We start from the raw sequence: 23,009 nt of genomic DNA, 5'->3' as shown, positions 1-23,009 counted from the left end.
TGCCTGAAACTGGAAAGAACTCAAATGTTTTTTATTATTATTATTATTTTTGAGACGGGTCTCACTCTGTCGTCCAGGCTGGAGTACAGTGGCATGATCTCAGCTCACTGCAACCTCTGCATCCAGGGTTCAAGCAACTGTCCTGCCGCAGCCTCCTGAGTAGTTGGGATTACAGTCATGTGCCACCACGCCCGGCTAATTTTTTGTATTTTTAGTGGAGATGGGGTTTTACCATGTTGGCTAGGCTGGTCTCGAACTCCTAACATCAAGTGATCTGCCCTCCTCGGCCTCCCAAAGTGCTGGGATTACAGGCGTGAGCCACCTCTCTTGGCCCCAAATGTTCTTTAACTGGTGAATGGATAAATAAAATGTGGTACATCTGTACGATGGAATACTACTCAAAAATAAAAAGGGATGAACTACTCTGCTGTGGAAAACAGTAGAGAGGTCCCCAAAAATTTGAAAATAAAATTACCATATGATCCAGCAATCCTATCTCTGTGTGTATATAGAAAAGAATTGAAAAAAAAGATCTCAAAGAGAATTTTTACATCCATGGCCACTGCGGCACTATTCACAATAGCCAAGAGGTATAAGAAACCTAAATGTCCATTGACAGATGAATGGATAAAGAAAATGTGGCATATATGTACAATGGAATATTATTCTGCCTTCAAAAAGAAGGAAATCTTGTCATATACTATAACATGGATGAAGCTTGAGAATATTTTGCTAAATGAAATAAGTCGGTCCTAAAAAGACAAATACTGCATGATTCCACTTATATGAGGTATCTGAAGTAGTCAAACTCTTAGACAAAGTAGAATGGTGGTTGCCAGGGCCTGGGGGAGAGAGAGGAGAATTGTTGTTTAATGGATATAGAGGTTCAGTTTTGCTAAGATGAAAAAGTTCTAGGAATCTATTGCACAACAATGTTCACATAGTTAACAATACTGTGCTGTGTATTTAAAAATGGTTGTATGCAGCCATAAAAAGGAACAAGATCATGTCTTTTGCAGGGACATGGATGAAGCTGGAAGCTGTTATCCTTAGCAAAATAACGCAAAAACAGAAAACCAAATACCGCAAGTTCTCACTAAGTGGGAGCTGAACAATGAGAGCACATGAACACAGGGAGGGGAACAACACACACTGGGGCCTATCGAGGGAGGGGAGGAGCATCAGGAAAAACAGCTAATGCATGCCGAGCTTAATACCCAGGTGATGGGTTGATAGGGGCAGCAAACCACCATGGCACACGTTTACCTATGTAACAAATCTGCACATCTTGCACATGTACCCTGGAACTTAAAATAAAATAAAATAAAAATCGTTCAGATGGTAAATTTTATGTATTTTTTTGCCACAATAAGAAAGGAATGAATTACTGATACGTTACTACTACTGAGACGACAACATGGATGGCTCTCAAATGTAATATGCGAAGTAAAAGGAGACAGACTCATAAGACTACTGACTGCATGATTCCATTTATATGACATTTTAGAAAAAGTAAAACTCTAGAGACAGAAAATAAATCTGATTTTCTGATTTCCAGGTCCTGGGGATAGGGTAGAGGTTGATTACAAAGGAGCATAAGGAAATTTTCTGAGATGATAGAACTGTTCCATGTCCTGATTGTTGGGGTGGTGGTTACACAACTGCATGCATTTGTCAAAACCTGAAGAACCGAACACTGAAAAGAATGAGGAGTGGGTAAATTACACAATGGTGACGCCATTAATCAAAGCCTGGAAGTGAGAAATTGAGGGTTTGGCAGGAAAGAGTTTGATTTTGAACATGGTAAATTTGTGACACTGATGACATCCAGGTAGAGAGAATCAAAAGTGGTTATTGATGGGAATGGTTCCAACTGTTGGTGGAGGATGACCCCTAAAGACAAAAATCCTGGGAGACAGCTACATCTGAGAGAAGGAAGACAGAAGAAAGAGAAGCCATTGAGGATAAAAAAAAAACAACCTAGAAGCAGGAGGAAAACCGGAAGTTTCAGTGTCCCAGAAACCAAAGGAAGAGGAAATTTCAAGAAAAATGAGGGTTACAATAATGTTAAACACTTCAGAAAGATGAGGCAGATAAGGGCTGAGAACAAGGAAGTCAATACATAGTTTAATGGAAGAACTTGTATTAAGTGTGAAACAACGTATAATACAATTACAACACCCATTGCAAAAGGGTTCAGAGGAGGGTGTGAGTGATTTTCAGTGTAGTGACACTCCGATTTTGTTTGAATGGACTTAAAGAGTATTCAGATTTTAGCCAAACTCCATTTGGGCATTTTCTAGAAAGAAAACCCAATCTACAAGCAGGCAAGTTTTTGGTCACAGGTTTCAACATACACATAGCTCATTGCATGCTTTTGGAAATGTTCCATGTCAACATTCAAGATTGTGCTGTCCTGGAAGTAAAACACTGTGCAAATTTATCCATGCAATCAGTAACCATTTCCCAAAGCAGCATTATGTACAGATTATTCAGGTTCAGCCTTTATGTAGCACAAAATAGTGTCTTTCGATGAGAGTGAGAAAGAAATAGCACCATCCTATCTGCAGAAATCTATGTACATTTCCAGTCAAATATCTGAGTGACTGTGGCTATGGGGGAAGCCTTGGCCTCTGTGCTGTGTGTGTGTGTTTGTTGGGGAGGTGGTGGTATTGCTGCGTGTATGTGGCTGTCAAGAAGCTTAGAATCCCAACACTTGCCCTAAACATCCAAAATTTCATCAGGCTCTTTTTTTATAAATCAGCTTTGTTGAGGTATAATTTATAGATCATAAAACTCACCAATTTTAAGTGATTGGTGATGTTTAGTAAATTAAAGTGATTAAATGATGTTTAGTAAATTTATATAGATGTGCAGCTATCATATCGTCACAGTCCAGTTTTAGATCATCTCAACATTCCAGAAAATTCCCTCATGTCCATTTGTGGTTTATCCTCACTCCTTCTCTTGGCCCCAGGCAACCACTGATTTGTTTTCGGACTCTATAGTTCTGCCTCTTTCTAGAAATTTCATATAAATGGAACCATTCAACATGTAATTTTTTTATCTGCCTTTTTTTCACTTAACATAATGTTTCTGAGGTTTATCATGCTGTAGTAGGCATCAGTAATTCCTTTATGTTGATGAATGGTTTAGTCCATTGTAAGGACACACCACATTTTTTTTATCCATTCACCCATTGATGGACATTAAGATTGCTTCTGGTTTTTGGCTATTATGAAGAAAACTACTGTGATCATTCATGTACAAATCTTCATGTGGGCATATGTTTCATTTCATGTGCTCATTAGCTAGCTATTCTTACGTCTCTTTGGTAAAATGTCTATTCAAATCTTCTGCTTACTTAAAAAAATTGAGTAATATTGCCTTTGCTATGGTTTGAATGTGTCCCCCAAAGTTCATGTGTTGGACACTTAATCCCCTCCCAATGCAACAGTGTTCAGAGGAGGGATCTTTAAGAGGTAATTAGGTCATGAGGCTCTACTCTCATGGGTGAATTAATGTCATTATCTTGGGAGTCAGTTCATTATTGTGGAAGGGGGTTTGTTATAACAGAGAGTCTGGTCACCTCTTGCTCTCTCTTGCACTCTCTCACACCCATGTGATGCCTTCCACCATGTTATGACACAGCAAGAAGACCTTCAGCAGATGTGGCCCCTTGATCTTGGACTTCCTGGCCTCCAGAACTGTGGGCCAAATACATTTCTGTTCATTATAAATCCCCCAATTTGTGGTATTGTGTTATAGCAGCACAAAACGACTAAGACAGTCTTATTATTGAGTTGTAAGGGTTGGCTCTGGCTTCTTAATGGCAGACTAACACTCAAGTCTGAATGAACAGTATGTTCTTGGAGGATGGGTTAATTCTCCCTATCTTTTGCCTTCACCTGCCACTGTCACTAACATGTCCCCAGTCTCCCTCTCTAGCACCCACTTCTTTCACCTCTTTCAGAATCTTTCAGGATCAAAATCCCAGGCATTAAGCTCTACACGGCACTATCACTTTCTCTTACCAATCTCATGCATGCTGAAGTCCTGGTTCTCCACCATGACCTATGACCTACTTACTCATTGAAAACAAACTCCCAGTCACCTCGTCTTATTCTCTAATAGTTCCCCTACCTCCTCACAGGAACTGAAACTCAGCTTTCAGTTGAAGTCACAATTTCTTTGCAACTCTTGCCAACAGGGGCCACACCTCTCCCTCTTGCTGATTCACAGAGAGGTGGATGAGATGACTTCTTCCCATGCCACACTCAGATCTCTGACCCATCATCTCTCAAAAGCTACCAACCCTTTCTCTTCAAGTGCATGTCCCCCATGAACATTATTTTCTGACTACTTTGTTTGCACATTTTCCTTTTTTAGTTGTTATCCTTAAGGACTGAAACATCAAATGTTTCTCTATCTCCAGACATCACAGTCCTCTGACTTACAACATGTGAATAGAATAAGTGTACTCTCCATTCCATTCAACACCTGTGCTCCTAAGCACACTCTAGACCTCCAAATCACTCAAGTTACTCAGCTTCCAAGACCCTTCTGGTGTACTGAGTAGCAGTGGACTCTGTTGAGCATCCAATTTCTCCTTGAAACTTTCTCTTCCTCTGACTTTCATGGTGGTCTTTGCTTCTGGGTCCCTTACCTCACTGCTTTTCTCTTTCACTTTATATATGTAGTTGAATAATTGCTTTTGGACTATTGAATAATTGCTTTTGGACTCTCAAAAGCATATTCCCAGCGTTGACCCCTGCTATGGACTGAATTGTGTTCCCCGGAAATTCATATGTTGAAGTTCTAAGCCCCACTGTGACAGTGTTTAATGCTGGGGCCATTTAGAGGTAATTCAGTTTAAACAAGGTCATGAGGGTGGGCCTTCATGCTGGGATTAGTGCCCTTCTAAGAAGAGATACTGGAGAACTGACTCTTATTCTTTTAGCCATGTGAGGACACAGCAAGAAGGTGGCCATCTATAGGCCAGGAAGAGAGCCCTCAATAGAGCCCAACCATGCTGACATCCTGATCTTGGACTTCTAGCCTTCAGAATGGTTAGAAATACATTTTTGTTGTTTAAGCCAACCAGTCTGTGGTCTATTGTATGACAGCCCAGGCTGAATAATACATTTTTTGCAAGTTGCAGATTCACATTTTCAATTGCCTGATGGACTTCTCTGCCTGGACATTCTACTCCCAAGGCAAACTCAGTGTGTTTAAGGCTCAACTTACTATTTTTGTTCTGAGTCCAGCTTTTGCTTCTGTGCTTCACATATGTGTTATTGCATGAGCATATACCTTTGCTAATCTTTGACTTTTTATCAATTCCTTGGTAAATACTTTTGATTCTACCTCTGAGATGCTCCTCCCTTCATCTCTTCCTTTCCATTCTCATTGTGTCTTATTTCAAGTTCCACTTCTCACTTCATCTTCCTGCTTCTACTCCTTTCAAGTTGTCTTGGAGAATGATTGATATGGTTTGGATTTGTGTCCCCATTCAAATCTCATGTTGAATTATAATCCCCAGTGTGGGAGCTGAGGCCTGGTGGGAGGCGACTGCATCATGGAGGTAGATTTCTCCCTTTGGTGCTGTTCTCGTGATAGAATTCTAAGGAGATCTGGTTGTTTAAAAGTGTGTGGCACCTCTCCCCTTGGTGAAAGCTTGTCCTCACCTTGGTCCTGTTCCTGCCATATAAGATGCTCCCCCTCCCCCGACTTGGTCCTGCTCCTGCCATGTAAGATGCCTGCTCCTGCTTTGCCTTCTGCCATGGGTAAAAAGCTCCCTGAGACCTCCCCTTAGTGCTGGGGCATTGCCAGGTGGGGCTGTGAGAAGAGGGCCACCATCCTCCAGACCCCAGAAAGGTAGATCCGCTGACAGTTTGCACCGTGTGCCTGGAAAAGCTGCAGGCACTCAATGCCAGCCGATGAAAGCAGCCATGGGGCTGAGCCCTGCAGAGCCACAGGAGCAGAGCTGCCCAAGGCCTTGGGAGCCCATCCCTTGCATCAGCGTGCCCTGGATATGAGACATGGAGTCAAAAAAATTATTTTGGAGCTTTAAGATTTAATAACTGCCTTGCTGGGTTTCGGACTTGCATAGGGCCTCGGACTTGCATAGGGCCTGGAGCCCCTTTGCTTTGGCCAATTTCTCCCGTTTGGAATGGTAGCATTCACCCAATGCCTGTACCCCTATTGTATCTTGTAAGCAACTAACTTGTTTTTTATTTTACAGGCTCATAGGCAGAAGGGACTTGCCTTATCTCAGATGAAACTTTGTACTTGGACTTTTTAGCTGATGCTGGAATGAGTTAAGATTTTGGGGGACTGTTGGGAAGGCATGATTGTGTTTTGAAATGTGAGAAGGACGTGAGATTTGGGAGGAACTAGGGCGGAATGATATGGTTTGACTCTGTGTTCCCACCCAACTCTCATGTTAAATTGTAATCCCCAATGCTGAGGGAGGGGTGTGGTTGGAGGTGATTGGATCATGGGGGCAGATTTCTTCCTTTGGTGCTGTTCTTGTGATAGAGTTCTCAGGAGATCTGGTTGTTTAAAAGTGCGTGGCACTTCCCACAGCCCCGTTGGTCCTGCTCCTGCCATGTAAAATGCCTGCTCCTATTTTGCCTTCTGCTATGGATAAAAGCTCCCTGAGGCCTCTCCAGCCATGCTTCCTGCAGAGTCTGCAGAACTGGGAGCCAATTAAATCTCTTTTTATAAGTTACCCAGGCTCAGTATTTCTTTATAGCAGTGCGAGAACGGACTAATACAATGATGAAAGATTGCAGTCTAATCTGATTATGTTTTTGTTTCCACATTACCAGAGAATAAATTCCATACTCTCCAGTTAAGTTTTCAAGGAACTCTATGACCTAGTATATTTTTCTCCATTTATTCTCACAACTTCCCTCTCTGTGTTCTGTTCTTGCCAAATAACTAAGTACTGTTTCCCTATAACTTTACAGGTGCTTATACTTTCCTGCTCTTCTGCCACACCTGGATCGGTATTTCCATTGCCCAGCTGCCCAACTCCAAACTTGCTGTCCTTTAACCCAATTCAAATGCCACTTCTCCATAGGGTGGAAGGGGAATGTGGTGAATCTGGCTGCCCAGGTGAGTATTTCTCCCAGCCTCAGCACTCAGGTGCATGCCTTTTGAGAGCTTGTTCTGCGCAAGAAGGATGGCCTTTGCAGATAAGGGAAGGCACTTTACTAGCTAGGCCCAGGGATCATGCCCTCACTGCTAGACTGCCTCAGTTACAGCTTCCAGATTTCTTGATGTGGAATTCTTGCTCGCCTGGGGCTATGAGAATCAGGGCTCATTCCAGGCCACCTGTGTCACAGTCATTGTTGACCATCTCATCTCTTCCCTTCTGAGCCAAAGTTCTTGGCCGACAGGGTTCATGCCTGGTTCAGCTCTGGGCTTCCTAAGGAGCTGGTATGTTGCCCCACTCAACAAATATTTTCGAATAAATGAGTGAATTTATGAAAATGTACAATGTGTACATATCAGACAAGTCCATTTTTACATATGAAGAAAACTGGAATTGGTGGTGTTGAATTTTTTTTTAAATTAAGTAGTGATAAAACTTCAAAAAAAGTTGGATATGAAAGTAAAAGAGGAGAAACTCAGAGATAACCAATACATTACCACATCTGACTTGGTGGTAAACTTTTGAGTTTGCAGACTTTCCAAAGCCATCCACTTCACTGGCAGCTTTGCACCTGTTTTGTTGTGTACACTATAGTATTCTTTATCATACATGTCTCTGGCAAGACCAAAATCAGCAACCTTGACTGTGAATTTTTCATCCAGCCTACAGAAAGGACAAAAATTATTACCCGTGGTTGAAATAGAATAATTTACAATGATGCTGAATATCTACAGATTAAACAAGTGGCTTCAGTATTTGAAATCCATAACTTCTGAAGGAAATATTTCATCTGGCCTCTATTGACTAACACTAAATTACAACAGAATTCTTGAATAAAAATGCTTGACATTGACATTGCCAATTCAACAGGCTGAGGAAAGAGATCATGAATTGTATGGCATAAGAAAGTCCTTTTTGCTTTAATGTAGATCTGCAGTAGTAAGGCTGTCTCCCCTGTGGGTTTACTTTGGTTGCTAAATGAAGTATGCTAATTAACTACCCAAGCAATCACCGATCTTCACTTGTCAACTGATTAGCGATACTCAGTTTTATGGGAGAGCATGACAGGGGACTGATACTTTACTTTTTCATTCTTAAATGAGCTAGGTTAGCACACAAAACTCATATATCCCACCACTGAGGTAATAGAGAACTAGGATACACAGTAAAGCATCTAAGAAAAACAGCGAAGTTCAACAAAAATCAATTTCCGCTATCTGGGGCTATGCATCCTCTGTTTAAGCTGGCTTTTATGTTGTTACATTGACCAAAACCAAGGTAGGAAATTAATAGCACAGCTTTTTCGTTCACACATACCATAAGTCATGAATCAGTGCTATGCAAGGGAAAACATGAACTCAATTACAAACTGTTGACTGTTGTATTATATAGCCAGGCAGCCAGACACAAATAAAGTTCTTTGTATATTCATTGCCAAATACCATTTTTGGTAGGGCTTCTGCAGGCTGGCTTCAAATCCACTCTTGGGAAGTTGCAATATGTTGGTATTTGTGTTCCCAGCCCTCTCCTTTTCACTGTCAAATGCTGAAGATCAAATTCTCCCTCCCCAACACTAATGCAGTGTGAAACCACAACATTGAGAGCTACTGGAGGGAAGGACTGAGAAAAGCAAAAGTACACAACAGCTGTTTAAGACCCCCTATGGAGAATCCTTTTAAATTCTCTGTTGGATAAAGTCTGAAAGTCCCACCCACATCCCCAGGGCTTACACATCGATTTAAGATTGTAACAGAAATAAAGGACTTTTGCATAAGAAGAGAAAACAGCTTAACTAGCATTGAACAGTGGGAAACAGATTCCTCCTTGTCACTTAATTTGGACTGTGGCACAGAGATTCTGATACTTACATACAGTTTCTTGCAGCCAAGTCTCTGTGGACAAACTTTTTGCTTGCAAGATATTTCATGCCTTTGGCTACTTGAAGACCAAAGCCAATAAGATCTTTTACAGTTGGATTCTGCAGTCAAAGAGAGTTAGAAAAGCATAAACTAAGCATCTACTGTTCTAATTTTGACCTTAGAACTCTGAAATGTTTATTTATAAAAAATTATCTTGTCTCAAAAATTAGTTTGGTCTTAATGGCTCAAGCCTGTAATCCCAGAACTTTGAGAGGCCAAGGAGAGAGGATGGCTTGAGGCCAGGAGTTTGAGATCAGCCTGGGCAACACAGTGAGATCCTGTCTTTACTCCCATCCACCGCCCACAAAAAAATTAGCCTGGTGTGGTGGTGTGCACCTATAGTCCCAGCTGCTTAGGAGTCTGAGGAAGGAGGATTGCTTGAGCCCAGGAGTTGGATACTGCAGTGCACTATGACTGTGCCACTGCACTCCAGCCTGGGTGACAGAGACCTTGTCTCGAAAAACAAAAAACAAAACAACAACAACAAAAAGTGTGCCCCATTGACAGATCAACCATTTGTTAAGTATTTATTGTATGCAAAACGCCAGGCTAATTGTTTTCATAAATTACAGCTACTTCTACACTTCTGTTAGGCAGGTGTTACAGGCTCCATTTTCCAGATGGGAAAATGGAGGTGTTTTAAAATGTAGTTTTATTATTTTCCGGGTATGATGAGGCCAACAGAACAGGAGACAACTGCCATTGAAAAGATAGTTTGCTACTCACAGTTTGCAAGAGGAGGGGGCACACCCTGTCATGCAGGGTCACATGGGGGAAGCCCTGGGCTCTGGAGGCAGAGAGAGTGAGGGGAAAAACATGAGCAAAAGCCTTCATTGCAGTTTCCCTGGGAAGAAACTGGTAAGGCAGGGTAAGCAGGTTTGGAGCTGGCCAATCTGGAGTATTTCAGCAGGCTCCGAGGATAGTTCTAGTTGTCTGGAACTGGGCCCTGGGGTGATTAGGGCAGGTGGATAGTGGCCCAAAGTGTAAGAGCCTGATAAAGGAGGTTAGATAAGGGCTCTGGATTGGTTGGTTTGCACATGACAGGTATGCTTTGAAGGCAAGCTGTTTACTATTTGCAGGAATTAGCTAGCCTTGGGAGGGACAGTTCCTCCAGGGTTAGTAAGGCCCAAGATGTTAGAACATCAGAAGCACAGTGAATAGAGGAGGCTCAGAAAGAAATCACCCCAAACCACTCAGCTGTCAAGTCTGGTGATGTCACTGGCTGGCAATCAGGAATGGGGTATTCCCCTTCAACAGTCACTGAGGAGTTTGTCAGTGCAAGATGTAGTCAGTGGGGACCCTGCAAAAGGGCTGTAGCCCCCCTCAATGCACACAGCATAGAGAAAGGCCAGTTCCTGGTTTTAGGTTTCTCTTTAAGACACATCTGGGTTTGTGGTTGCTCTCAGTATCAGCTCCTTGGATTAAAAAAGGCCATGGCACTATTCTGTTCTGGATAACAGGAAATCTCTATCATGCTTTAATCCTGGGGTAACAGTACCCTAGAGAAGGTAGCACCTCCAGCCACATTAATCCATCAGGGTAATAACAAAAGTTGAAGTGGGAAAGTGGGGTCTGTCAGGGCAGCTGTGTGCTGTGTGCCTTATCTGCAAAAGTTCACTGCCAAGGAATGTTTTATTCTTTTGGCTGAGTAATATCTCATTACTCTCCTAGAGCTTATTTTCTCTGATAATTTGACCCCATATTTATAAAGTTGCTTTTGATCAACTTCATTACCTCCCACAGAGACTTGGAGAGCAGGAACCGAGACGGAGCTTGAGGCCTTCTGTGAATTCAGTTCTTGAGATTCTTAGTCCCACCCTCCCTGGTCCTGGCCTGGTGACTTTTAGGTCCTGGCATAAATGTCAAGAAAAAAATCTACCACTTGCAAGAGGCTAAGAACCTTTTTCTGTAACCCTTAGCTGATTCATTCAACAATTATTTGCTGAGAGTCTATGTGCTAAACACTGTTTTAGGTGTTGGAGCCACAGCAGTGAACAAAATACACAAAAATCATACTCTCATGAGCTTCCATTCTAATGCGATGAGGGTGTGTGTACATATATATGCATACATATACATCTATATAGCTATTGTTTATTTGTTTATTATCTACTACAGTGCTATTCAATAGAAATATAAAGCAAGACACACATGTAATATAAAATTTTCTAGTAGCCATACTCAAAAGTAAAAAGAAACAGGTGAAATTAATTTTCACAATATATTTTTCAACCCCCAAAATCCAAAATATTTCAGCCTGTAATCAATATAAACAACTACTAGTGAGATATTTCACCTTCTTTTTTTTAATACTAAGTATTCAGAATCTGGGATGTATTCTACACCATACAGCACATTTCAGTTCGAACTAGCCTCCTTTTACATGTGGCTCATGGCCATAGTATTGGGCAGCTTCAGGCCTCGTGTATCAGATGACAGTTAAGTGTGATGGGGGAAAATAGAGCAGGGAAGAGGAGTCTGAAGCCATGAGGGTGGGTGGTCAGTTGCAATTTTAAACAGATTAGGGAAGGCTTATGTTGAAGATGGCATTACGGCCAAGAGCTGAAGAAGATGAGGAAGTGAGATACGTGGCTATTTGCGGGGAGAGTGTTCCAGGCTGAGGGAGCACAAGTGCAAAGTTCCTGAGGTGTGAGAGTGGATGGCAAGGACAAGGAACAGCAAGGGACGCATCTGGAGTTAATTTTTCAATGCCTTGTAGCGTTAACATTCCATATGGGCTGAGGCTTGCTCTGCTTCCACTTCTCCTGTGCTGTGCACAGTTTCTGGCACATAGTAGACATGCAAAGATGACTAAATGTCCCTATCAGGGGGAAGGTAAAGCAAGGTTGCTTGCAGAGCAAGTAAGAATCATTGCGCCAGGAAACCCTTCCAGGTGTCACTATTTCCCACCAGGATAGAAGACTTTGAGGTGCATTTGAATGATGCTAACATTTTAAATGTGCATCTTTGGCTACTAGCTTTTTAAAGACTCAGAGCAGGCCTATTTTGAAGGGATGGCTGGCTTACAGCTAGTTTGCCAGTTAGTAAGCTTGGCAGTCAACTTACATGAGTCTCATTTCGAATGAAATTTCGAAGATCTCCATGTTTCATGTATGGTAGGACCACCAGCGGAGACCCTTCACTTCGCAGGCAGATTCCCAGGAGCGAGAGGACATTGGGATGACTAAAATCTTTCATGATGATTCCCTCGGTCAGAAATTGGGAAACTTCTCCTATGTCAGTGATTCCTGAGAAATCCAGTGGTGGAGACATTAACTTCATTATGGAACAGTGAATACTTTTGTCAAATTTAGATAGGAAGAGCAATGAAATGGTAAACCACACAGTTAGCATCTTGTCCTGAGGGTTTGACTGCAGAGTGTTCTTTTTACATCACATCTGAGTGAATGATGCCACCGTGCACTGTGCCTTCCAGTCACCACCTACGCCCACTTTTGCAAGATAGAGTCCAGCCAGCCACCAGATTGTCTCCTATAAACTTAGTGCAAAGGTTGTACTTAGGTTTCATAAAGACTGTCCCTTTATTTCCCTCATGGTCAGACTTCCAACAAAATTAACCATGTAGAACACTACTTAGCATGTTGATTTATATTTTAAAAAGACTGAAATAATTGTGACAGTAAAGTATCTTGCAGGAAAGTCTTTCATTTGTGCACTTAAAGCTTATTAAGTCCCATATAAAGTTTGTAGTAGAGCTGGTTAACATTTTTCAGGCTGCTGCAATTTGCAAGCAGAAAATGAGAAATGGGAGTAGAAAACGCAAGCATGTGAGACCTGTCAACACAGGCGGAGCCAGGAACACTATGTATGTGGAGTACACTGTTTGTGTAATATAGTAATTTATGGCTGTAATTATGGCTTGGGGTCACCAATAAAGACTTAGTTTGTATTTGGAAGCATTCCCTTAAACAGAGTATGCATTTCATCTTAAAAAGATTTTCTCAATAACAGCTAAAATTTTAAGTAATGTTCCAGCATTAAAAAGGGGTAAGTCATTTATTTAGGAAGTTCATGTATGTGGAATGCCTCATTCTCCAAAAATGTGGATAAATGAGGTATTACCATACTTATGATTTTTCAATTTTTGGCCAGCGTAGTTTTCTCCTGTTTGTCTTATTTCATTTTTTATCTTTTTAATGGAAGTTGTGCTTAAAAAATAATTATAGTAATGCCTCTGGGTAAAATGAGTCATTACTACTGTATGTGCCAACATGCTTCCAATAGTTTCCAGAAATGTCACTTGCAAAACAAATATTATAAACCAAACATAGTTATAGTTAAATGATACTCAGTTCATCCAAGAACCTCATTTCTCCTACCCCCTTAATAATGAGGGCTCTGAGGGGTCATTTCAGGGGAAGTAGTTCAATAAAAGTCTAGAACAAAACAAATTTTCAGGATTAGGCCCATAATTTCAGTGGTAGCTGATTTTTCCACAAGGGGAAAGTGTAAATCAACATTTTATTATAAGCTATTTATTAGGTTGCAAACCACAAAAGTATACTCCACGGTGAAATAAAATGCCACTTACTGTTCAAGGATTTCACAGCACAGTGAATTTTCTTGCCATCATTGTCCAACAAAGTCCCATGATATACACAACCAAAATGCCCTGTGCAAAAGAAAGAACTTGGTTAGCACTGTGTAACATTTAATTATGAAATAATTATTTATCAAGCCCTTTATGAGCTTCATTTTATTCTTTCTTCTTTCTATACAGCAAAAGAGTACATTTAAAAAATACTTTTAACAATACCACTATAGGTATGTAGGTGTGTTTGTAAATATATATGTAGATGCAACACATTTCACCCAAGGATAAAAGCAATGTGATTATTTAATTCATGAATAAGTTGTAGATGATGACTCATATTAAAGCCTAACCTAATAAAATATTCAACCACAGTGGAACCACTGAAAAGGTGAGTAACATCTGCCTCATCAAATAAATTTTTTTAAAGGATGACATAGTATTTTAAAATATGAAAATAAAGTTAACCCACATGAAGAACTATAATAAAATAAGTTCTCTATATTCTAATAAACTGAAATGAAATAAAAATGTTACCATTAAAAATAGGATTAGTATTATAGAATAAGGATTTCCCCATTAGTCACTGGTTAATACGTAATCCAGGTTGGCAGAAACTGAAAGGCAGTTGCCCAGATGAAGCAAATTCACCCTGACTCACTTCATCCAGTTCTCTCTGGCTTTAACCACATCATTTTCCCAATGGTAGCCTTTTATCCAGTGGCAGTAATTTTCCCCAGAGGTGCCAAATGTCTGATAGCTGTGTAAGTCATTCACTAATTAATTCATCCAGCTGGCCAAGACACCATGAGTGCCTAGTATGTGAGTGTCAGGCATTAGGCTACCCTCTACTAATGCAAAGAAGAATAAAATAAAACTTATGCTTTTGAGTGCTCCTATTCTCCTGCAGAAAAACATATAAATACATAGTAGCTAATATTTATAGAGCTGTTAATGATTATAACTTCAAAAGAGAAATAATTGCCATTTTAGTACCTTTCATGATAAAAAATTCTAGTTTTCCAAATGTGTAGAATTAGAACACAATTAGTGAGTCCACACACTCTAAAATTGATGCAATTACTGGGATTTATAGGCCTATGACAGAACTATATATTACTCTGAAGAGAAATGGAAAGATGTTTGTTAACAGTGAAGCCACTCTCGGGGAAGAAGGAGCACACAAAGGATTACGCTCTGGGGTGTTTGACAGAAGAATGTGTGGATGCTACCACAGGAAAGTGAGAAGGCCTTGTGTTCATATAAGGGAAATCACGCCATCAGCTTCTCTTGTATCACACTGGCAGATCCCTGTACAACCTCTTGCAGCACATATAGAATAAAAGGGATCAGAGGCCATTTAGTATTAAGGGTAAAAGCTTTTTAGAAAAAAAAAAAAAACAAGAAGAATGAAGTTCATTTCCCGGTTTTTGATTGGTTTCTTTTCCTGCTAAATATTTCCACAAATACTGTTTATGCTAGCTGTTATTGCTGCTTTGGCTAGCTTGTTACAAATATTCATTTATCTTTGTATAAAGAAATTGGAGTGCATTGTAGAGATAATATATGTTGCTTTAGATCAGGGGAATGCTATAAATTCTCTGTCTTCTGATGCTGTCCAGCAGTGTACAAACTGCTATAAACCAGGCTTCATAGAGTTTGTCACTGTTCTCAGGGTAAAGAAAGACTGGAGAGAGATTGAATAAAAATACTCAAAATTAAAGGAGTGATATTTATTTATTTATAAGTATTTATTTTTTTGACATGGAGTCTCACTCTGTCGCCCAGGCTGGAGTGCTGTGGCACAACCTTGGCTCACTGCAACTTCCACCTCCCGGGTTCAAGCAATTCTCCTTGCCTCAGCCTCCCCAGTAGTTGGGATTAAAGGCACCCGCCACCACGCCTGGCTAATTTTTGTATTTTTTTAGTAGAGACGGGGTTTTGCCATGTTGGCCAGGATGGTTTTGAACTCCTGACCTCAGGTGGTCCACCTGCCTCGGCTTCCCAAAGTGCTGGGATTACATGTGTGAGCCACTGCGCCTGGCCCTGAGTTTTAGAAGAAAGTAAATGGCACCTTTGAAGAAACTATAATTGCTAGTACACACAGGACGAGGACGAATTGTGATTTAGTTCTAATATATTTGGGGGATTATCCAATTGCTTCCATGCACAAGGGCAAATCCCCACGGATATGATTTACAGGGCTGCATTTCTATAGAACAGAAATCAAGTACACTTGTTATCACTGCTCTGTCAGTTGCTTTCACCATTGTCTAAGTTCCTAATCTGCAAAGGCCAAAGATAAAATGCTTACTGGAAAATCGTATTTAACAAAAAGCTGAGTGGAAATACTTACCTCTTCCTATGACTTCATTGAAATGCACAATCAGGCTACTGGGCCCAATCACTACATGCTGCACTGCCTGGACCAGCTCTGGATTTAGAGCACTGAGGTCAATGTGGACAGTATTTTGCAGTAATGGACTGGATATATCAGAGTCCCCACTAGTTAGGATGGGGGACATGTCTGTCAGAGGATACTGCACTTGTCGGCATGAACCGTTCTGAGATGAATTAGGAAACTGATCTGTAAGATGAAGGAAAATTATTAAAGAACAACAGTAAAACCTCATTTAATGGGGACTGAAACAGGAAGAGCTTTTATAATGGAATTAGTTTGATAAAAATGATAATAAATTGGGAAAAGATACTAAGTTATATATACAAGCATTTCATTAGATGTTTACAGATTTTCATTTAAGTAGACTAAGTATTAACTTTGGAAGCTTTTTACCCTCATTTCCTTAGACATTTCTCTCTTTATCAATAGCAAAAAGCCATGCTTATGGTTTATTTTTGAATATACTAGGTCCTTAAGAATGGAAGCAGCAAAGGTAGTTGAACAATTGCCTGGTCTCACAAAAATCCAGCTCAAATACAAGAAAATGAAAAAGATGCCTTTTGAGACACTACTATTTATTAATGGAATTAATTACTATTGTGCAAAACCTATGGATTCCTGGCCAAGGGAAAAATACACATATGATTAGAAATAAATAATGGCTATATTCCCAGAACTGAAAGCTTTTCACATTAGTGGTAAATTCTCCACTGTGCAGTGATGGCACTGGATTTAGTGTTACTGTTGTTTAGAGAAGGCAGGTTAGATCTCGGTTAATGGACCATCCTTGTTGTTTAGTTAAGGACACTATAAAAGGGGTAAGCATTCTTTATAAGTTGATCTTTATAACCAAAGCTGTGTAAGAACCTCAGGCAAAGTTCCCTTTTGCAAGGAGAATTTTTTTTTTATTTCAGGGGAAGAAATTGTGCTGATAGTCGATTTCTTAATGCCAAATAGGGCATTTCCACTTTCCCTTTCTCTTTCCACTGGGAATTCACACATATCAAGGAGGGGGCATCATAGCCACAGCAACTGACATGAAGATAAACTAGGCATAGTATTGAAATGTATTAGTATGTAACACAGGGAGAGGGTTATGTGGGGGTTCCTTATTAGCACCAAAATATATCATTTGTTTGCAAATAAGCAGGAGAATCAGAATCTGAGAGAAGGGCATAAAAAGAATGCTGTTAGTACCTTGACTATTCCTAATCCCACTTGAGCATTTTTAGTATTTTCTACAGTGGACAGTTTGATTAATAATAAACGAACTTGGCCAAAAGTGGTTCCAGAAAAGCTTTGGGCATCAATTACAGTTATAGTAGACACTAGCCAGAAAAAAGACAGGAGCAACCTTTAAAGAAGGATGTGGAACATCAGTGAAGTACCTGAAATGTTGGGTGAGTGAGGAAGGAAGGAGCCTAGCTGGGTACTTGCTCCCTTAATTCCAAGAAGTCAGGGTCTCCAAACCTTCCCCAGGGGATTGGGAATGCCAATCAGCCTCTCTAAACTCAGGTCTTTCATCCTCACTTCCTAAGCCTTTGCATCTGGAGATCAGGGCTCTAAATGCTTAAGAGTGCAGAGATTGAGGGAAATCCTTGGTAAGACACGGATAAAAGTCCTTTGGAATGAAAACGTGACTCTTTAGCTAAATTCAAACATGTGCAGAAACCAATTGAAACCATCAGTGTGCCACCCTGATGTCACACCACATAGCACTCTAGGTCTCCGTGAAAAAGACTGATGAGAATGCTGTCCCCACCAGATGTAGAGAGGAAAGCTCTGCAGTTGCCTCTTCATTAGGTTTTGGCTGTGCACCTATTTTCTCCTTCTCTCTAAATGACCCTCTTTTACCTGTTTTCTTTTCATGTCTCCAAGGAGCAGGCTCAATGGAGAAAAGAGTGTGAAACTCAACCTTCTTAGCAATGATGACAGAGCTTTGGTGAGTAAGGAGGTTCAAAGAAGATTAGGTAAGTTTTTTTTTCAAAGAAAATTTGTAAATTTTTATGATCTCAGATTAGAACTATGAAATGTGCATATAAAATACTAAATAGATGCACTAAATGTGCACATAAAATACTAAATAGATCTAAATTTCAAAACAATAAACTAGGTTTGATTTTTCCACACGGTTAAAGGAATGGATTTTTAAAGGTGAATGGAATCAGGGCAAAGACAATGTTTACTATGTGTATCTCCATAGAAATAACATAAACTTCAAAACATAAGAGGTAGTAAGTGTTGAAAATGTTAAAATGTTAAGTGCTTCATTGCTCTTGAACTTGTTTGGATGAGCAACTTCTAACTTTTCCAGTATCCTCAATGATCTGTGACTCATTTTATTTGTCCAATGGTAAATATTCAACCAAGGAAATGCTTGTACTTGACTCACATCCTGTAACTTCTAAAGATAATGGAGCTGATACAATACAGACCTTTTGCTTTTACCAGGAGATTTAAATAAAGCAGCATGAAAACTCTGGTTAACCTGAACATTACTAGGCATAGTGTTTTACAAAGCTGATGATATTGACCCCTCCTTTTTTTCATGGCATAATTGAAGGTTTTCCTTGGCTAAGTCTCAAAATACATTCAAGTCCTAGAATATGGTGGGAAAAAGGCTGTGTACTAACAGTTCATTGAAAACACTTCGAAGAATTACTAACAGTATAATTTCAATGTTTGGGCTTCAACAGGTAAAAAATGTAGCAGTTCCAACTTACATTTAAATAAGTATATTTTGTAACTTAACTCTTCCTGGATTGTAAAAGAGAGCTTCACAATTTCTTACTATTGCACTTAGATGATAAGCAAATTACTTTTGCTCAAATTAACCTTTTTGTGAAATGAGAGTTTATGGACTCTAAAATCATAATGTAATATATACATGGGTTCTTTTAAAAATAAGAGCCCTGTAATTTTGTGTCAAATACTTATTTGGCAGAGGTAAATACTTCCTTTAGGTTTTTATAAAAATATAAATGCAAAACCAAAAATAAACAACAATGTCACAACCCACTGAGGTATATGTATAGGTATTTCTCAGAACAATAAACTGAAATATACCTTCTGGAAAAGTAGCTCGGTAGTCTACAGATTCATTTGAAACCATTTCTGTAGTTGGGCTTACACTTCGGGCACTTACAAGCCTATCCAAATGAGGAGTGTGTACTCTTGCATCGTAGCGAACTAATTCACTGCCCAGATCTTAAAACAGAGAGAAAGAAACAGCTTGTTAAAGACGGCTATCATGGGCCCCAGGAGACTTTGACCCAGTGCCCAGAACTCATGGGTTTTATGGACTACATATAAGACAGCACACAAGAATCTATGACAATCTTAAACTGTAATGACTGTGTTCTTAAGGTAACTTCTAAAAACGAACAGTAACAAAAATGCACCTTTAATTTGCTTTCTCTTTTTCAGCCACAGGAAAAACCCAAGTAGTAATAACAGTGCTGTTGATATCGAGACAACACCAGCAATCAATCCTGTGAAATTCTGATCTGGTTGAACTATTACTTTTCCAAGGACGGTTGAAGAAATTGCTTGCTTCCACTAAAAATGACAAATAAAGAAAAGTCAGCATTTAGCCATGATAGATATTTGTACTACACAGGTTGTGGCACTTTGGGCCCCAAATACCAACTGGTTATTGCCATTCTACAAATGGCATAACCGCCTTCAGGATAATAAGAGATTCCTCAATTTTGCTCTAGTGTTCAAATAATTAAGTACTTATATGGTACTTAGCTGTTTGTATTTGTAACTAGGTATTAGGGATAAAAAGATCTACAAAAAACAGGAACTGAAGTGTAGAAGGGGAGACAGACATATAAATAAATGATTCCAGTACAGTGTGGTATGTACCATAGAAGTATGACTAAACAGTAATCAACAGAGACAATGGGACATTAATTCTGTCCTGGACGGTGGGGTGGAGGGCAGAGAAGACTTCCCATAAGAGGTAAATAATTGTACTGTTATGATGGAACAATAAAGTCTCAGAATATTTTTACTTCAGTTTTGATACACAGCAGAAATCTTTGAAGTCCCTTCTGGTTCTAACGTTTTATGATTTTTAGGATTTATGGTCCTCCTGAAATTCCAACTCTGATCTCATGATTCAGCCTTTGATTTTCTAATTTTTGTGTGTTTTTCCATTTTATAACTTTTCAGAAGACTTCAGGAACCCTTTAAAAATCACTTACTCTTGGATAAATGTGGGATATATACAATGGAATATTATTCATCTACAAAAAGGAATGAAGTACCGACACAGGCTACAATGTGGATGAATCTTGAAAACATTATGTTAAGTAAAATAGGCCACACATAAAAAGACAAATATTGTATGATTCCACTCACATGAAATATCTAGAATAGGCAAATTCTAGAGAGAAAGAGTAGATTAGAAGTTATCAGGAGCCGGGGGAGAGAAGGGTATGTGGAGCTGCTGCTTATTGGTTATAGAGTATCTGTTTGGGGTGACGAAAAAGTTCTGGAATTAGGTAATGCTGATGGTTACACAACACTGTGAATGAAATTAATGCAACTTAATTGTACATTTAAAAATGGTCAAAATGGCAAACATTACATTACGTATATTTTACCTCAATTCAAAGAAATTGACAATATAATATACTGAAACCCATTGAACTGTGCACTTTCAATGGGTGAATTGCATGGTATGTGAATTACGTCACAATAAAGCTGCTAAAAAAAGAATGAAAAAGATCACTCGCTTTGGTTCTAGCTTGTTTGATTCAGTTGTCTACACGAAAAAAGTTACTGTAAAGTAGTTTAATCCTTATTTTACTTTGTTTGATGCATGCATCTTCCTTTATTTATGGGACTCTATGCATTAGTGATCACAGTGGTTGGCAGTGGAACACTGGCTCTGGCCTCCTGGGGTGGTGGGAGGCAGTAGAAGGACACTCTTGGATGCATCCTTATTTCTTCTGAGAATTACAGCAAATTTTGGGAAGAGTGTGGCATGATGGAGAAGCAGTGTGGGTAGAAAGAACTTTTGAGATCTACCTCCCAAGCTTGGGGAAGGAGACAATGTGACAAAAAGCTCACTATTTCTAAAATAACAACTAGGAATGGAGGCTGAGTTGATGAGCCAAAACCCACACATAAATGAGCTTTAATGATTTATTTTAAGCCTGAGAATAACATAATTACACTGGCTTCCTTATTTACATCATGAGAGGAATGCAGGAATCCCACCTCTATATTTAGCTCGCTGTTCAATTTCAGCAGGTCATTGGGGACCGTGCATAAAACGGCCTCAGAATGTAAGTGTATATTCTCACAGCTCTTATTTCCAACTTTTAACACTTCACCTTTAACTGCTTCAGGGTCAATATCATTTCCCTGAAAGGAAAAAAAAAAAAAAAGGTTGTTAACACTTCACAGTTCTGTAGGAATGCTAACAATGGCAAAGGAATATAAATATACTGCAAACACAGGCCATGTTGTTTGCCAAGGCACATGATTCTATGATACTAATTTTCATGGGAATTGGGATGGCTAAAGGGGAGCATGACCATTTCAGGGCATGTGTTAGTTAGGAATTATAGCATATAGCTTTTGCATCAAATTGGACCTTAAAGAAAAGGAAAGAGGTTCTTGCTTCACATCCTTAAATGTGGAATGATGTCTTACCTATCACCACCTCACCATTGTCCTCAGGGGGTATCAATGTTTGGCAAAAAAGACGCAATGTAGAGACTCAGTTGTTGCACTATCTAACACTGCCCAATGCAGAGATTCTGAGCCTTGACTTTGCTTTTGGAATCACCGTGAAAACTTTAAAAAATACTGATGTCCGGGTCTCATCTCCAGAGATCTGATGTTAAATAGTTGTTAATGTATTAACACTGTATTATGTTATGTTAATATTAATATAGTCTTTTTAGTTTGAGTTGGGTAGTTTACTTTCATCCTTCTTGCACACTTGAGTCCTATACATAAGTGAATTCATTTTAAAAGAAATTTATGTGAGATGCTGTATGACCATTATAATTTGAGAGCACAATTCCATTATTTTGAACAATTACATAGTTACACAAAAATTTTTTAAAAATTAGTTAATGTGGCATATTTAGTTAACTGAAGTTACCATCAGGCATTTTAAAAATATCAACGTTTTGTTTGAGAAACCAATAATTAGCCTTGTGAAAGAAGTGCAAACCTAGGTATAATTTCTCATATCAAGACTTAATGAGTACAGTTATTTATTGAGCAAGCTATTATTTTGAGGTGACATATATCAAAGCATATTACTATTTTTTTACTAACAAAGAGCAGCCCATAATAGCAAAAATGCTGCTCCTTTATTTTATATAATCTTTAATACTCGGCAAACTCCATTCACATACATGGTCTCATATGGATCTCAATAGATTGATTGGTCAGGCAGTTATTATTCTAGGAAAAGAAGTGGGAAGAAAATACTTCTTTATAACCTGATGTGGAGTTTCAGATAAAATGGATATAGACAAACCCTATCCTTGTGATACTTCTAGAAGCAGTATGTGTAGTCCATTGAACCAGGTCAGCCACACAGGCCAACACAACACAGAAGCTCATCAATCTAAGAGATGACTTTAGGGCTTCGAACGACAACTTGTTGGCTAGGTCTGAAGGGGGATAAAACCCTTATCCACATATTGGAGGGAATTCAGGGAATGACAAAGAAAAGAGATTAAAGAGCTGTAGGATTTGATTTATGAGGAAAGGTCTAAAATGTGTCTTGCTTGCTTAGATAATAACTAAGATTGGGGGAAGGGATGAATGTACAACACTTGCGTTTCCAATACTTATGGTTTCAGGCTTAGGATCTCCCTGGTTGTTGCATAAAGGCTTCTCTAAAACAAAAAACAGATCACAGATCCACTGTGTCTCATTTTATATGTAGATACCAAAGGACACATGGTAAGTAGTGACTTATATAAGCAACTACTATCA

At 39.4% G+C, this 23,009-nt stretch overlaps 1 protein-coding gene across 3 annotated transcripts in view; it reads right to left on the bottom strand.

The window, feature by feature from the left end:
• Positions 1-23,009, bottom strand: part of MET (MET proto-oncogene, receptor tyrosine kinase) — a 125,148-nt gene that overhangs the window by 7,274 nt on the left and 94,865 nt on the right. For all 3 annotated transcript variants that reach the window (XM_019031633.4, XM_063708737.1, XM_004046093.5), the window contains 8 exons: positions 21,267-21,413; positions 19,436-19,592; positions 19,101-19,241; positions 15,990-16,220; positions 13,634-13,714; positions 12,148-12,329; positions 9,031-9,140; positions 7,660-7,825 (listed from right to left, as the gene is read on the bottom strand). In XM_019031633.4, coding sequence (XP_018887178.1) covers positions 7,660-7,825; positions 9,031-9,140; positions 12,148-12,329; positions 13,634-13,714; positions 15,990-16,220; positions 19,101-19,241; positions 19,436-19,592; positions 21,267-21,413 — 1,215 coding nt within the window. The remainder of the gene's footprint in view (positions 1-7,659; positions 7,826-9,030; positions 9,141-12,147; positions 12,330-13,633; positions 13,715-15,989; positions 16,221-19,100; positions 19,242-19,435; positions 19,593-21,266; positions 21,414-23,009) is intronic.

The sequence above is a fragment of the Gorilla gorilla genome, chromosome 6 (genome assembly GCF_029281585.2).
Source record: "Gorilla gorilla gorilla isolate KB3781 chromosome 6, NHGRI_mGorGor1-v2.1_pri, whole genome shotgun sequence".
Lineage (NCBI taxonomy): Eukaryota > Metazoa > Chordata > Mammalia > Primates > Hominidae > Gorilla > Gorilla gorilla.
The sequence above is the reverse complement of the archived record's forward strand: the minus strand, read 5'-3'. Positions and strand labels throughout refer to the sequence as shown.